General features: G+C 44.8%; 1 protein-coding gene across 1 annotated transcript in view; it reads right to left on the bottom strand.

The window, feature by feature from the left end:
* Window positions 1–2034: 2034 nt before the first annotated feature.
* Window positions 2035–15381, bottom strand: part of LOC126203490 (acid sphingomyelinase-like phosphodiesterase 3a) — a 1221386-nt gene continuing 1208039 nt past the window's right edge. Inside the window, exons 9-11 of the mRNA XM_049937847.1 lie at window positions 14719–14834; window positions 6208–6386; window positions 2035–2278 (exon numbers count right to left, since the gene is read on the bottom strand). Of these exons, the coding sequence (XP_049793804.1) occupies window positions 2035–2278; window positions 6208–6386; window positions 14719–14834 (539 nt within the window). The remainder of the gene's footprint in view (window positions 2279–6207; window positions 6387–14718; window positions 14835–15381) is intronic.

The following is a 15381-nucleotide window of genomic DNA, read 5'->3' as shown; positions in this document are numbered from 1 at the left end:
GAGGGAAGAAGTCCGACTACTTTACTGGTCAAGGACTGAAGATCGGCAGTTGAGTGTAACTGCTTGTGTGAGTGGGAAAGGCGATAGGCAGATGAACGCTATCCGCATCAGTCAACTTCGTTTAAACAACAGACCAGAGTTTAAAAAGAGACGCGCTAACGTTATATCTTATGAAGTGGTTCAAATGGCTCTGAGCACTATGGGACTTAACTGCTGAGATCATCAGTCCCCTAGAGCTTAGAACTACTTAAACCTAACTAACGTAAGGACATCACACACATCCATACTCGAGCCAGGATTCGAACATACGACAGTAGCGGTCGCGCTGTTCCAGACTGTAGCGCCTAGAACCGCTTGGCCACACCGGCCGGCTGTTATGAAGTAGTCGATTACCTAACGAACAACGCCGCTCCGAAGTAGACATTTAAAACCATCTTCTTACGGCAGACTACATTATAGTGAAGGGCAAGACGCCAAAGGACAAAGAAGCATCAAACACGAAACGCAGTAAATTGAGATATTATGGAGTAATGAAATCACAGTAAAAGGAGATACCATGTCTAATTAAATCACACAATTAAGACAAATAAAATGTTTATGATATCCATACCTCCCACGACATTCAATCATGAACCATTTCTCGGTCAATTTCGCCGAATACATGTGCGAGATAATCCTTGCTGGAAATGTGTTGCAGTAACAGTAGGAGATATCAGTCACATATCTTTCGTACATAAACTGTGTACAGAACAGTAAACTCGATTCATACAACAATTAATCAGATTTTATCAACTATTACCAACTAACGTAGCAGCTCCCTTCATCCAAACGATACATTAATTTTAAAACCAATTATGTAATTTGTAAATAAATGTAACCTAGCCCCATAAAATCCTAAAAAGTTCCTGAAACATTGAGATAGAGCGTTATTGCTTTTAAAGTAAAAATTGATAGTTTTAGTCAGTGATACGAAGTGTTTAGCTTCTCTGTATATAGTGCTACTGAAATAAGTATGATTTCTGATTCTGTAAAACGTGACCAAAGCTAGTCTTACTGTTTGAGTTTTGTAATTCCGACATCAGTCAGGTGTTGTATGCATATTATCGGACAATAGAAAGGGTGGTAGAGGCAGAAGAAGATAAAATTTATCATCAAGACACACTTTGTTATTTTAATAAGCAATATATATTTAAAGCAAAATACACAATAGTATCATTGGCCGTAATAATTCTTTACTTAACGAACACTCACAGTCAATAGTGAACATTGCATTTAATGATCATACTTCCAATATATCATACTTTTATAGACATCGATTTCAAAGGTCCAACTCCCCATATAAAACTGAGTATTTTACTTGCAAAAATAACACTTCATCATTGTAAATATTAATTATTTAGACACATCTAATACATATTTCTGGAGCGGTATCTATGGAAAATGTTGGGATCATCGGGGACAGACGTATCAGTGGTAACTACTACGCGTTCAGGTAACAATTAATTAACAATTAATATTTTGAAAATTACGGAAAATAAAATATATGTACGTAAACAACATTTTATAATTAGCTGAATAGCGTTAGCTCCAATGTCAAGGAAAATGACTGCTGTTGTATTACTTCAACGGGACAAAGAAAACACACCTATGAGGAACACATTTATTCCAACTTTTATAAAGAGAATTCGCTTGGCAGTCATTGGATAATGGCTCGCACATCTAAGTAAGTCCTGTTATCACATTTCAATACTTATGCCTCGTGGTATTTCATCTTTTTTTTTTTCACATTAATGTCTGCTATATGCGCCAGGTAACAAAAATAAACACAGAACCAGCCGAGCGAGCAGCAACAACGATCATCGCGAGTGGTACCCCCTAAACTAGGGGGCCGTTTGATCCCGTCTGTGGAATGGTCGCGGCGCACCGGCGCCTAGCAGGGTGTACCGAGGTATCCAGGTATCAGGGTACAGGGTACAGGGCACTAAGGCGCCGGACGCCGCCGGCAGGTGCTGGAGCCCGCGGCTACCCCGGCCGTCAGGACGAGGCGGCGGCCGCGTGCAGCAGCAGCAGCGGCAGCAGCGCGGCCACCAGCAGCGGAGGCGGCGGCGGCCAGTGGGGGCGGGGCCGCGGCGCCGCCGACGTCAGCGAGCTGGCCGCCGTCTGCACGCAGTCGCGGTACGACGCCGCCTCCAGGCACGTCACGGCGCAGAAGTGGCGGTGCGCGCACGCCGCGTCGCAGCTGCCGCCCTCCTGGCGCACCGACACGGCGCGCGAGTACCTGCCCACGGCACAGCACACTCCTGTACAGCTCCTCTGAGGATGGTTTCCGCCAAGAGAATCGAAACAGCTCCAAATTTAAAGATAAAATCCTCTAGATTTATATGACACGATTTCAAATGTAAGAGACACAGCAATCTCTTTTATGAAAAATTATAATGATCGTCATATAATTACTCCATGATGACTACCTGTTTCGGCTGTGTAGCAGCCATTTTCAGATGATGCTCAATAAAGAATCGCTACGTATCTACAATGTTTGATGTGTATCCCAAATACAGTAGCCGAGCGGTCAGAGGCGCTGCAGTCATGGACTGTGTAGTTGGTCCCGGCGGAGGTTCGAGTCCTCCCTCAGGCATGGATGTGTGTGTTTGTCCTTAGGATAATTTAGGTTAAGTAGTGTGTAAGCTTAGGGACTGATGACCTTAGCAGTTAAGTCCCATAAGATTTCACACACATTTCATTTTTCATCTTCTAAGCTCCTACGGTCAATCGCCGGCCGGAGTGTCCGTGCGGTTGTAGGCGCTACAGTCTGGAGCCGCGATACCGCTACGGTCGCAGGTTCGAATCCTGCCTCGGGCATGGATGTGTGTGATGTTCTTTGGTTAGTTAGGTTTAAGTAGTTCTAAGTTCTAGGTGACTGATGACCTCAGAAGTTGAGTCCCATAGTGCTCAGAGCCATTTGAACCATTTTTGAACCTACGGTCAATCAACGCTGACACATACCCGCACACCACAGCATCATCAGCAAATAACCGCAAAAATGCTACTCATCCTGTTGATCCGGTCGTTTATGTATATAGAATATAACAGCGATCCAGGGCACTCCTGATTATACCTTTCCTATTACTTAAGAAGTCTTCGAGTCATTCACATATCTACTGACCTATTCCGTATATTCGTTACCATTCGGCAGTGTGGCGCCATGTCAAATGCTTTACGGACATCCATGTATATGGAATTCGAACTAGCCTGTCGCCCTTCGAGGAAAGGGCAAGCTGAGTTTCCTACGAGCGATGATTTCCAAAACCCTGCTGATTTTTGGACAGAATGTTTCTAATCTCAAGGGAATTTACCATATTGTAACTGAGAATAGGTTCAAGAATTCTGCAGCAGCGTGATGTTAAGATATTTTTTTTAATGTTCAAATATGTGTGAATTCCTAGGGGTCAACGGTCCCTAGACTTACACACTACTTAAACTTATGCTAAGAATTGCATTCACACCCATGCCCGAGAGAGCGGGAGGGCAGCGCAATCCGTGACATTACGCCTCTAACCGCGCAGCCACTCCCCGCGGCGTTAAGAATATTGGTCTGTAATTTTTTGAGTCTGTTTTTTTTTTGTTTTTTTAATCCATAGTATATACTTTAATCACCTGTGCTTCTTACCTGTCACTTGCGCTGGTTTTATACACTAACAGTTACCCTTTGAACAACTTTTGAATACCAACAAGATACAGTCAGTGACTTTGTCGTTGTGGCCAACATTTTAGTCAAGAACCGAATCTTTAGTAACCATGAAGTGAAACCGCTAATCATCAATCTGGGATCAACACCATTAAAATATTCGACAAAACATTCTGGGTTGTTACGCGGCGTCATGTTCCACCTCAAATTTATTCTGCAAAACCAACGATTCGACCCTTCTGCTGCTATATTCTGCTGTATCTCTTCGTGCCTCCAGTTGGCTAAACCGAACAAGCAGCATCGTCACGTTCAATTGTAAAACAGTTTTCTCGTTCTTTCTCTAAACAAGTGAGGTCATTGGGTGAAATTCTATCGGCTTCCACTGGTGGACTATCATAATTCGATAAGCAGCGATAACAAGGAAAGAAAGAGAAAGAAAATATGTCGTGTCGTGGACAAGGCTTCGCATACAGTTTTAGGGTAACTGCTTCCTAAACTGCGGGAAACTATCGTTATTACTCTCCTCATTTACGCAGAAAAGTAGGAGGGGCGGTTGAGATCTATAAGGGGGCGAAGGCTATAGGCTTCTAGATTAGTACATTCGCGCCATCCGGAAAGTAAATACTCAGCCTCGGTGCACAAGGAGTACAAACAAGTACCTGATAGTCACAGCACGACAATAATATTTTGGTTCTCGTTTCCCCTGAGTGTGAATATCAGCACTGCTTATGCAATAACGCGGGCCTACCAATAATAGCTGAATAAATTTCATTCCCAGCAGAGGGATCGAAATTTCAGTTGTGAAGCAGATATTCAAAGAGGAATATAACATGGCCTATCTACCTAGAAGATTTTGCCTTATTAGCACGTATGTTCCTTTGATGGATCTAACTTTAGTTATGGAGAGAGCGCTACGTCGTACTTATAAATCTACTATAGTCAACTAAACTCTCATTTAGAGTAATTGACATCTGACGTACAAGATCCAATGCTACGCCGTCGCCGCCACACACGCTGTCTGCGATTAGCTACCTCAGCGCTTCGCTAACCGTAGTGATATAAAATATCTGTCCGTCACAATAATGATTTTAAAAAATCTGGCATCCAATATTTTATGCATTTCTTCTGTAACTGTATCAAAAATCTGGCTTTTGAAAGTTTCTCAGCAAACTCACTTATGGAATCATCTTATCACTCTTATGAAGAATATTGCGGAAATCATAGTAATATCAACTTCACTGCAAAGTGCCATTTGGTGCTCAACAGCTACGAGCTAATTGACGCCCTTTGTTTCCAGTGTGAAACTTGCATACTGATGCGGAGTATGCGCTGTTATGGAACATCCTGAGATTTGCACACGTGATATCGAGGTACGGTTGTCAAAAGAACGAAAGTACCTTTGTTTTGAACAGTGGTGCTGCTAAGAAGATGAGTCTTGCATGTGCTGTTATTATTTGACCGTGCTGGTGCTGATGTTGCGTTTAACATTTGACGATGCCACTATGACTGCAGTACATTAGGACACTGTTTTTACGAAACAAATCTGAAGACGGTCATTATAGACGGAAGCCGGTAATCTGTTGACAAAAGGTTTGTGACCATAGACGTAAAGTAGAGGAAATTTGTTATATAACATACTGTCTTTTCCCGATTCTTCAACTGACGTTGCCGGGCCAGCATGGTGTAGCGTTATAGTCACGCTAGCCTCCCGCCATTTGACGCGCAACTTTCTGTACATGACTGGGAGACCTCTGGCAATATTCTCCTACACTTCCATCCATTTACACCTAGTCGTTAAAATGGTATGTTACTTCATCTATCTCTTCCTTAAGTTTAGTACAGTAGTGTAGTAAAGGTTGTTCCAGAAATTATAAATGAGAGAGACTTGAGGAATATCCTAAGCGCGATAAAATAAACTCGAGAATTCGTGAGGTGGCACAACTGTAATCTCTATGCAAGAATGAAAAGATTACAGACACCATTAGTAAGAGGATGTCTGCTTTCAATGGGACGTCCCCGGCAAAAGTCCTTCAAGGTTCAACAGTTGGATCTTACGTTACTTTCTGAACAAGAGAACCTAGCAGCAGTTGGTCACAGAGGAGGAAAAAGACCTGTGGCAATTAGAGGTATCATTGCAGGTTATCCATAAAAGTATTTCGCCCAAGAAGAAGCTCTAAGTCTAAGTTAGTTTCCAAGAAAATCCAAATTTGAAAGCAGACATGACGTCAACAAACGACGAAGGAAAATCACAGGAAACGAATACGGGAATACTGGGCTATAGTGTCTAAAAAAAAGGGAAAATCCGTTCGAAATGGTGTGATCTAGTGGTAGCTAATACAAAAAGATGAAGTGGGGCGTTTATTTCCAAATGATATGCATCATAAGCCACCTACCGACCAACCATTTCGCCTTCAAAAGTAGTGGAGAAAGTCATAAGGACAGTGTAGGAAGTGACCATTACAACAGCTGTGACGCGCCTCTACTGGTGAGAGGATGAGTTGGGGCTGGTGGCGGGTACTCACTTCTGGACGAGTTCCTGGCGCGCGGGGTCCTTGAAGGAGACAGCGAGCGCGGCGACCGCCTCGGCCGACACGTTGGGCAGCCCGTAGTAGGAGCGCAGCGAGTACTCCGACTGCCACTCGGGCGCCTCCTGCGTGTTGGCCGCCGCCAGGTCCAGGTAGAACTGCTCGTAGTCCTGGATCTGCGGGAGTCGGCACAGAGTCAGCAAGAAGAATTAAAAAAAAAGTTAAATGTAGAGCATAAATGAGCAAAGTTCAATAGTATTGTACAATACACCTTAGAAAGATTTGTCTTCAGGAGAGGCGACTCTTAAAACTACTTTTTAACTGCATATTCTGATCATGCTGTTGCTCATTTGAAGAGCAAACCCGGTCATAATGGAAAGTTCCACTTGTGGACCTTTTCTAAAACTTACCTTAGAATGTTGCAATATTTGATCAGAAGAATCAGGACAACCCTATGTAATGCGGAATTGATCGGTGGATGTCATGATAGGTGGTCTCGCCATGATCAAACGAGACGAGAAATGCTGCATTGTCAGTAGAGAAGTAGTCACAGCAGACTGAGTCATTCAGGAGAGCTCATTCACCTCGAACGTCATTGGACGTCACCTAACAAATGCATCAGAGATATTTCAACACTTCCAAAGCTGGCCAGTTCCACAGTTTGTGAGGTAACTGTGAACTGTAAACGCGAAGCAACAACAACAGCTAAGCCAAGGGCAGCCAGACCTCATGTTCTGATGGACTGGGATCGTCCAACATTGCGGACGGTGCTTGTGAAGAATCGCATGAAATCAACGGACCTTATTTGTCTGCGCTGTAACTGCGTTATTGCGCGTGCGTGCCTGCCTGTGCTACTTGTTCGCTTGTGCGGTGCTCATTCACTAGTATAGCACTGTATTTTCGTCTGTTTGTCTCCTCTAGTGGATGCTGTGGTTGAGCGAGCGTGAGAATTCCATTATGTGATTGCTAAAAAGACTCTGATTTTTAATTATTGTCAAAAAATCAGTGCATGCACTGGATAACTCGACAAACACACACACACACACACACACACACACATATATATATATATATATATATATATATATATATATATATATATATATACTCCTGGAAATTGAAATAAGAACACCGTGAATTCATTGTCCCAGGAAGGGGAAACTTTATTGACACATTCCTGGGGTCAGATATATCACATGATCACACTAACAGAACCACAGGCACATAGACACAGGCAACAGAGCATGCACAATGTCGGCACTAGTACAGTGTATATCCACCTTTCGCAGCAATGCAGGCTGCTATTCTCCCATGGAGACGATCGTAGAGATGCTGGATGTAGTCCTGTGGAACGGCTTGCCATGCCATTTCCACCTGGCGCCTCAGTTGGACCAGCGTTCGTGCTGGACGTGCAGACCGCGTGAGACGACGCTTCATCCAGTCCCAAACATGCTCAATGGGGGACAGATCCGGAGATCTTGCTGGCCAGGGTAGTTGACTTACACCTTCTAGAGCACGTTGGGTGGCATGGGATACATGCGGACGTGCATTGTCCTGTTGGAACAGCAAGTTCCCTTGCCGGTCTAGGAATGGTAGAACGATGGGTTCGATGACGGTTTGGATGTACCGTGCACTATTCAGTGTCCCCTCGACGATCACCAGTGGTGTACGGCCAGTGTAGGAGATCGCTCCCCACACCATGATGCCGGGTGTTGGCCCTGTGTGCCTCGGTCGTATGCAGTCCTGATTGTGGCGCTCACCTGCACGGCGCCAAACACGCATACGACCATCATTGGCACCAAGGCAGAAGCGACTCTCATCGCTGAAGACGACACGTCTCCATTCGTCCCTCCATTCACGCCTGTCGCGACACCACTGGCGGCGGGCTGCACGATGTTGGGGCGTGAGCGGAAGACGGCCAAACGGTGTGCGGGACCGTAGCCCAGCTTCATGGAGACGGTTGCGAATGGTCCTCGCCGATACCCCAGGAGCAACAGTGTCCCTAATTTGCTGGGAAGTGGCGGTGCGTTCCCCTACGGTCTTGGCGTGCATCCGTGCGTCGCTGCGGTCCGGTCCCAGGTCGACGGGCACGTGCACCTTCCGCCGACCACTGGCGACAACATCGATGTACTGTGGAGACCTCACGCCCCACGTATTGAGCAATTCGGCGGTACGTCCACCCGGCCTCCCGCATGCCCACTATACGCCCTCGCTCAAAGTCCGTCAACTGCACATACGGTTCACATCCACGCTGTCGCGGCATGCTACCAGTGTTAAAGACTGCGATGGAGCTCCGTATTCCACGGCAAACTGGCTGACACTGACGGCAGCGGTGCACAAATGCTGCGCAGCTAGCGCCATTCGACGGCCAACACCGCGGTTCCTGGTGTGTCCGCTGTGCCGTGCGTGTGATCATTGCTTGTACAGCCCTCTCGCAGTGTCCGGAGCAAGTATGGTGGGTCTGACACACCGGTGTCAATGTGTTCTTTTTTCCATTTCCAGGAGTATATATATATATATATATATATATATATATATATATATATATATATATATTACCCAGAACGGGACGGGGCCGTAACCGCTACTATTATTCAAGCCTATTCTCATACTCCTACTGGTCTATCACGAGAGGGATTCGCTAGTTGATTTGGCATTACTTAATAAAGTAATAAGAGAGTTGTTACTTCCTTATAATTATGAATTTCAGCTGAATAATAATCAATAGAATAGGAGAGTAATTGAAATTCCAGCTGATTTCACGTAGTAGAATCTTATTACAAAATAAGATGGCATAATTGGGCATAGTCCGCCCTTCGTGGTCTCGCGGTAGCGTTCTCGCTTCCCGAGCACGGGGTCCCGGGTTCGATTCCCGGCGGGGTCAGGGATTTTTCCTGCCTCGTGATGACTGGGTGTCGTTGTGTCGTCTTCATCATCATCATTCATCCCCATTACGGTCGGAGGAAGGCAACGGCAAACCACCTCCATTAGGACCTTGCCTAGTAAGGCGGTGCGGGTTTCCCGCATCGTTCCCCTACGCTCTGTAAAGAAGCATGGGACTTCATTTCCATTTTACAATTGGACATATTCTTTAATAATTCATTTACACTATTAGCGCCGATCGCTGCGACCGAGCGGTTCCAGGCGCTTCAGTTCGGAACAGCGCTGCTGCTACGGTCGCAGGTTCGAATCCTGCCTCGGGTATGGATGTGTGTGATTTCCTTAGGTTACTTTGGTTAAAGTAGTTCTAAGTCTAGGGGACTGATGACCTCAGCTGTTAAGTCCTATAATGTTAGGAGCCATTTTATTTACACTGTTAGCGGTGCTGCAGTGTACTGAAATTTCTAACTTGTCTCGTACTATTAACCTATTGTCATTCTATAAGGACGGGGAAGGGAATTTATTGTCACACTATAGAGCACAATCTTTCCTTGCGTATTCTCGCTGAATTACACAGTGAAGCACTATGCAGAATGCCGTTACTATATAAATTAAAGCAGAAGCGCGTTCGTACAGAGCTGGAAGGCTACGCACGGAGATGCCTGAGCACGCAACATTGAATTGCGCTCATGAGACAAACCAAAGAGGGGAAGATGGTTCGCGAACGATCTCTGTAATGATAAACTGCATTTTACTACATCTTTCGATCTTCCAGGAGCGCATCAACACTGCGTCGTCTCCTCAGCACGTCCCCGGCTGTGAACCCAAAAGCCACGCTATCGTCCAGCCAACACTGCCGTTGTTCGAATTGCCACGTTCCTATTGGCTGAAAGCTAACCACTGCCCTCTACTCTCCTCAGAACTGAGGTCTCTAAGGTCTGCTGTTCGGGGGAGCCACGCGGTCTAGGGCACCTTGTCACGGTCCTCGCGGCTACCTCCGTCGGAGGTTCGCGTCCTCCCTCGGGAGTGGTTGTGTGTATTGTCATTAGCGTAAGTTAGTTTAAGTCAGATAAAGTAGTGCGTAAGTTTAGGGACCGATGACCCCAGCAGTTTGGTCCTATAAGACCTTACCACAAATTTCCAAATTTTCTTTGAGGTCTCTCATGCAATACCTGGGTTTATTTTCCCTACTTTGTGTTTTGAGAAGCTTGTTGCATCTACTGACAATCCACGAAACAGCCCTGGACTTTCTTAAGGCCACGACATTCGCACAGCATGCCCTCTTACTTACTTACACACTGCCAAAGTTATAGAAGTGAAACATGTAGTTGTTTCTCGCTATGTCCATTAGTTAGGTTATGGACGTAACAAGTGAGGAAAGACTCTTGTTGCATCATACGGTAATGCTGCAACCAGCTGACTGATATCCATCAACTGGGACTTATTCAACTGAGGCATGATTTGTGTTCTGCCACTGGGCACAGTATTGACTTGGCGTTGTGGAACGTGTAGTCCGACGGTATAGAGCGTGCAGTAGCCGCTGTGATTTCTGACGTGTTCGACATGGGATATTGTGACCAATCGCGAAGTGCATCATTAGCATGTGCCAAGAGAGATAGTGCTTCAAGAAGGTAGTCCACACTGATGTTTTGTTAACTCTGTCGTCATTTAGCCACAGTGATTAAATGGTTTTAGTTTTTTGTAAACTGTTGTAATTGGCTTGTTAAGTGAAACTACCCGTACTGAAAGGTTGTTCACATTCATGTAAATTGATATTGATAACGTGTTGATAACATGTTGCGTTGATGACATGTTGTTGTCTTGTGCTTAATGCTCGACTACTTGAGGTAAACCTTTGAGCAGTGGTTAAATTTTATTTATGCCATACGTGCGGATGGAGATAATTTTGTAAACTGGTGCAGTGGAACCAGCTGGATGTTCAGTAGCAGCCAATCCTCGAGAAAGACTGTCTGGGATCAAAACCCAGACCGACTGATGCTCTTTTTAAGAGAAAAGCTTCTGTTGGTAATTTCTAAATTTTTTATACAATTGACAGTTTTTGTAATTAATTGTAATGTCGGTTTTAAATATTTCTTATTTCAAAATTCCTTTGGGAGATCTGTTTTGCAGTTGTTGATGGATTCCTCTTGTTTCTGTCACAAGATTATTTTTGGTGATACTGTATTTTAATATATTTGTTTCCTTGAGCTCAAGACTCGAAGTTTTTAACTGGAAGCCCTAAGGAGCTATCTTCTGAAGTTTATTATTGCCTTACTGAAATAAGTTACAGAATTTTGTTATTGGTAACTCAATCAATCAATCCAATCCTTCCTTCCTAATGGAAATATCGCCGAAATACGTACAGAGAACAATATGAGATTCGTTTCCAACAGTGTTTGGTCCTTGACACTTTCTAGCAGATTACTGCCGCGTATCGGCTTGGAAGTGCTAGTCCCACAAGGGATTCGGGAGAATTTCTGTAATGTTTGGCAAGTAAGAGAGAGGTAGTCGCGGAAATGAAGCTGTGAGGTCGCGTCATGTGCCGTCTTTAGACAGGTCACCCAACAGATCACCTGTTCGTGCAATGTAAAGATTCTAGGTTCGAGACTTGGTCCGGCACACAGTTTTAATCTGCACGTACGCTTCAAATAAGCGAGCTCTTGGAAGCAGAGAGAAACGTCATTCTTCATCATGTTCGGAAGGTTGCAGTACAGTTACAAGATACAGGGTGTTTCAAAAATGACCGGTATATTTGAAACGGCAATAAAAACTAAACGAGCAGCCATAGAAATACACCGTTTGTTGCAATATGCTTGGGACAACAGTACATTTTCAGGCAGACAAACTTTCGAAATTACAGTAGTTACAATTTTCAACAACAGATGGCGCTGCGGTCTGGGAAACTCTATAGTACGATATTTTCCACATATCCACCATGCGTATCAATAATATGGCGTAGTCTCTGAATGAAATTACCCGAAACCTTTGACAACGTGTCTGGCGGAATGGCTTCGCATGCAGATGAGATGTACTGCTTCAGCTGTTCAATTGTTTCTGGATTCTGGCGGTACACCTGGTCTTTCAAGTGTCCCCACAGAAAGAAGTCACAGGGGTTCATGTCTGGCGAATAGGGAGGCCAATCCACGCCGCCTCCTGTATGTTTCGGATAGCCCAAAGCAATCACACGATCATCGAAATATTCATTCAGGAAATTAAAGACGTCGGCCGTGCGATGTGGCCGGGCACCATCTTGCATAAACCACGAGGTGTTCGCAGTGTCGTCTAAGGCAGTTTGTACCGCCACAAATTCACGAAGACTGTCCAGATAGCATGATGCAGTAATCGTTTCGGATCTGAAAAATGGGTCAATGATTCCTTTGGAAGAAATGGCGGCCCAGACCAGTACTTTTTGAGGATGCAGGGACGATGGGACTGCAACATGGGGCTTTTCGGTTCCCCATATGCGCCAGTTCTGTTTATTGACGAAGCCGTCCAGGTAAAAATAAGCTTCGTCAGTAAACCAAATGCTGCCCACATGCATATCGCCGTCATCAATCCTGTGCACTATATCGTTAGCGAATGTCTCTCGTGCAGCAATGGTAGCGGCGCTGAGGGGTTGCCGCGTTTGAATTTTGTATGGATAGAGGTGTAAACTCTGGCGCATGAGACGATACGTGGACGTTGGCGTCATTTGGACCGCAGCTGCAACACGGCGAACGGAAACCCGAGGCCGCTGTTGGATCACCTGCTGCACTAGCTGCGCGTTGCCCTCTGTGGTTGCCGTACGCGGTCGCCCTACCTTTCCAGCACGTTCATCCGTCACGTTCCCAGTCCGTTGAAATTTTTCAAACAGATCCTTTATTGTATCGCTTTTCGGTCCTTTGGTTAGATTAAACCTCCATTGAAAACTTCGTCTTGTTGCAACAACACTGTGTTCAAGGCGGTGGAATTCCAACACCAGAAAAGTCCTCTGTTCTAAGGAATAAACCATGTTGTCTACAGCACACTTGCACGTTGTGAACAGCACACGCCTACAGCAGAAAGACGACGTACAGAATGGCGCACCCACAGACTGCGTTGTCTTCTATATCTTTCACATCACTTGCAGCGCCATCTGTTGTTGAAAATTGTAACTACTGTAATTTCGAAAGTTTGTCCGCCTGAAAATGTACTGTTGTCCCAAGCATATTGCAACAAACGGTGTATTTCTATCGCTGCTCGTTTAGTTTTTATTGCCGTTTCAAATATACCGGTCATTTTTGAAACACCCTGTATGTCGCCAATTGCTTCCACCATGGGCTATACAAGTCTACTGGAAAACACTTTTAGCGCATCTGCCTGTGATATGTTTTTGACGTACGCAATTATTTCTGCTTTTTGGTAACAAAGCGTGTGTGGAGCATGGAGATTTCCTTTTCCCCAGAGAAAAATGTCTGTGGGAGTGAGGTCCCGTGGACGAGGGGCCATATGTTTTTTGAAAAGACCCGTTCCCCAAAAGACCGTCCCAGCCGACGCATAGTGTTGCAGAGCGCGCTCTAACGCCATGTCGTGGAAACCATGAGTTGTTTATTTCGTCGTCCTGTATCTGAGTTATGAAATCGTATATTATTAAACAATAACGTTCATTGTTCATAGTTTCTTCAAAAGATAAATGGTGCATTAATGCATCGTCATGATACTCGTACCCCCACTCCGATTCTACGATCATGAAATGGCGTTTCAAGCACAGCACAGGGATTCTCCGTTTTGTTTGTTAAGGCGAACGGTGAGGTGGGACCAGGCCTGGTCTGCATATTAAGTGACATCAAGAATGTCGTTGGTATTCATGTCACTAAAATATATAGACCAATTTCAGTAAAGGACTGGCTTTTCAAGATGGGCATCCTTCAATTCCTGCAGTGATGTGTAAGAAACCGCAACCACTATATGCGCAGTAGCAAGTCCGATATCTTATTGACAACTTGTGGAATGATTTCCCTGGACTCCGCTGAATAGTATCAGAAACACCCAACGGCTTCTGTTCGTTTAGTTTATGTAATCTCCCTGTTCGCTTGACATTCAGCAGTCAGCCTGTCTCCTGAAATTTCTCAACGAGTCGGCGAACCACGTTGCGATGGGGTACAATTGTTTCTGGGAATTTTTAAGCAGGTGCCTGCGGGGCGAAATCTGCATACTCGTTTTTATCGCATTGCCTAAACACTTATTCAATATTAAAAATGCGTTCCTCAGTTAGAGGCAGCATAATTTAAAACCACTGAAAACATCTAAGAGCCACATTTCGAATTCAATAGCTTTCATCATCTGAACGAAAAAGTCAAATTTTACGCTATAGTATAACAAATTAAAGGACAATCGCTTACCTGGGGAAAACAGTTCTGCCGATTTGTGTTCTGCGAACTTTATTTCAAACTTCCAACAGAATCTACATCCGTATTCTGTAGTCCAGTGCACGACGACTTTCCGAACGCTCTTTAGCATCTGATCGTTCCCAAACCAAACAAGTTTTCTAAGGCTTACCCTTGCTTGGAGATAGAGAGAAAGTAGAGACAGAGAGATAGAGACAGACAGACAGACAGATGACGCAACTGAGCACGCCCTGCCAACGAGCCAGAGATAGACGCAACGTACCTGGCCGTTGTCTGTGTTGAAGGTGTAGAGCCGGAGTCCCGGGTTGATGGCGGCGCCGTGCTGCCTCCGCGGGGTCACTGCGGGAGCCACCATCAGCCACGACACGGGACGACGGCCTGAGGAATGCGCAAAAACATATTTTGAAAAGACAGTTTTTCATAACCTCATGGCGAACAAAATGATAACAAATTGACAGATAATATAAGCTACAACTCAAAGCAAATACAGTACGAAGAAAGATCGGTAACGTTCTCAAGTCTTTATTTAAGAACCATAAGGTACTGTTAAAACACAGAAAACTAAAAACTCATTGTCTTTCGAGTACACTGAGAGTGTTTCGAGGAAACCATCGGCACTTCCATTTACGCACCCCCCAAGCATACACACAGACTTCCTTTGCTTCGCTCCCTACTTTGTGACATTTGGCCGAAATGACTTCTGTAATGTGACGTTATATCAAAGGCGAAAGGAAAATTTTAAAAAAAGGTATTAAATATTGACTTTTAGTATTTTATTGTACTTGTACTTCTCTCACCGTTACAGTCTGCAGCATTCCTGCAGCTCCTGCCTTAACAAGTTACTATGAATAATCTTTCAATGTGGATAGTGTGAGCGCCAGTAGGGATTCAAGAGCGTGAGGAACAGCTAGCTGTACAACCATTT

This window comes from Schistocerca nitens, chromosome 1 (assembly GCF_023898315.1).
Source record: "Schistocerca nitens isolate TAMUIC-IGC-003100 chromosome 1, iqSchNite1.1, whole genome shotgun sequence".
In the NCBI taxonomy this organism is placed as follows: domain Eukaryota; kingdom Metazoa; phylum Arthropoda; class Insecta; order Orthoptera; family Acrididae; genus Schistocerca; species Schistocerca nitens.
This window is presented reverse-complemented; position numbering and strand designations above follow the sequence as displayed.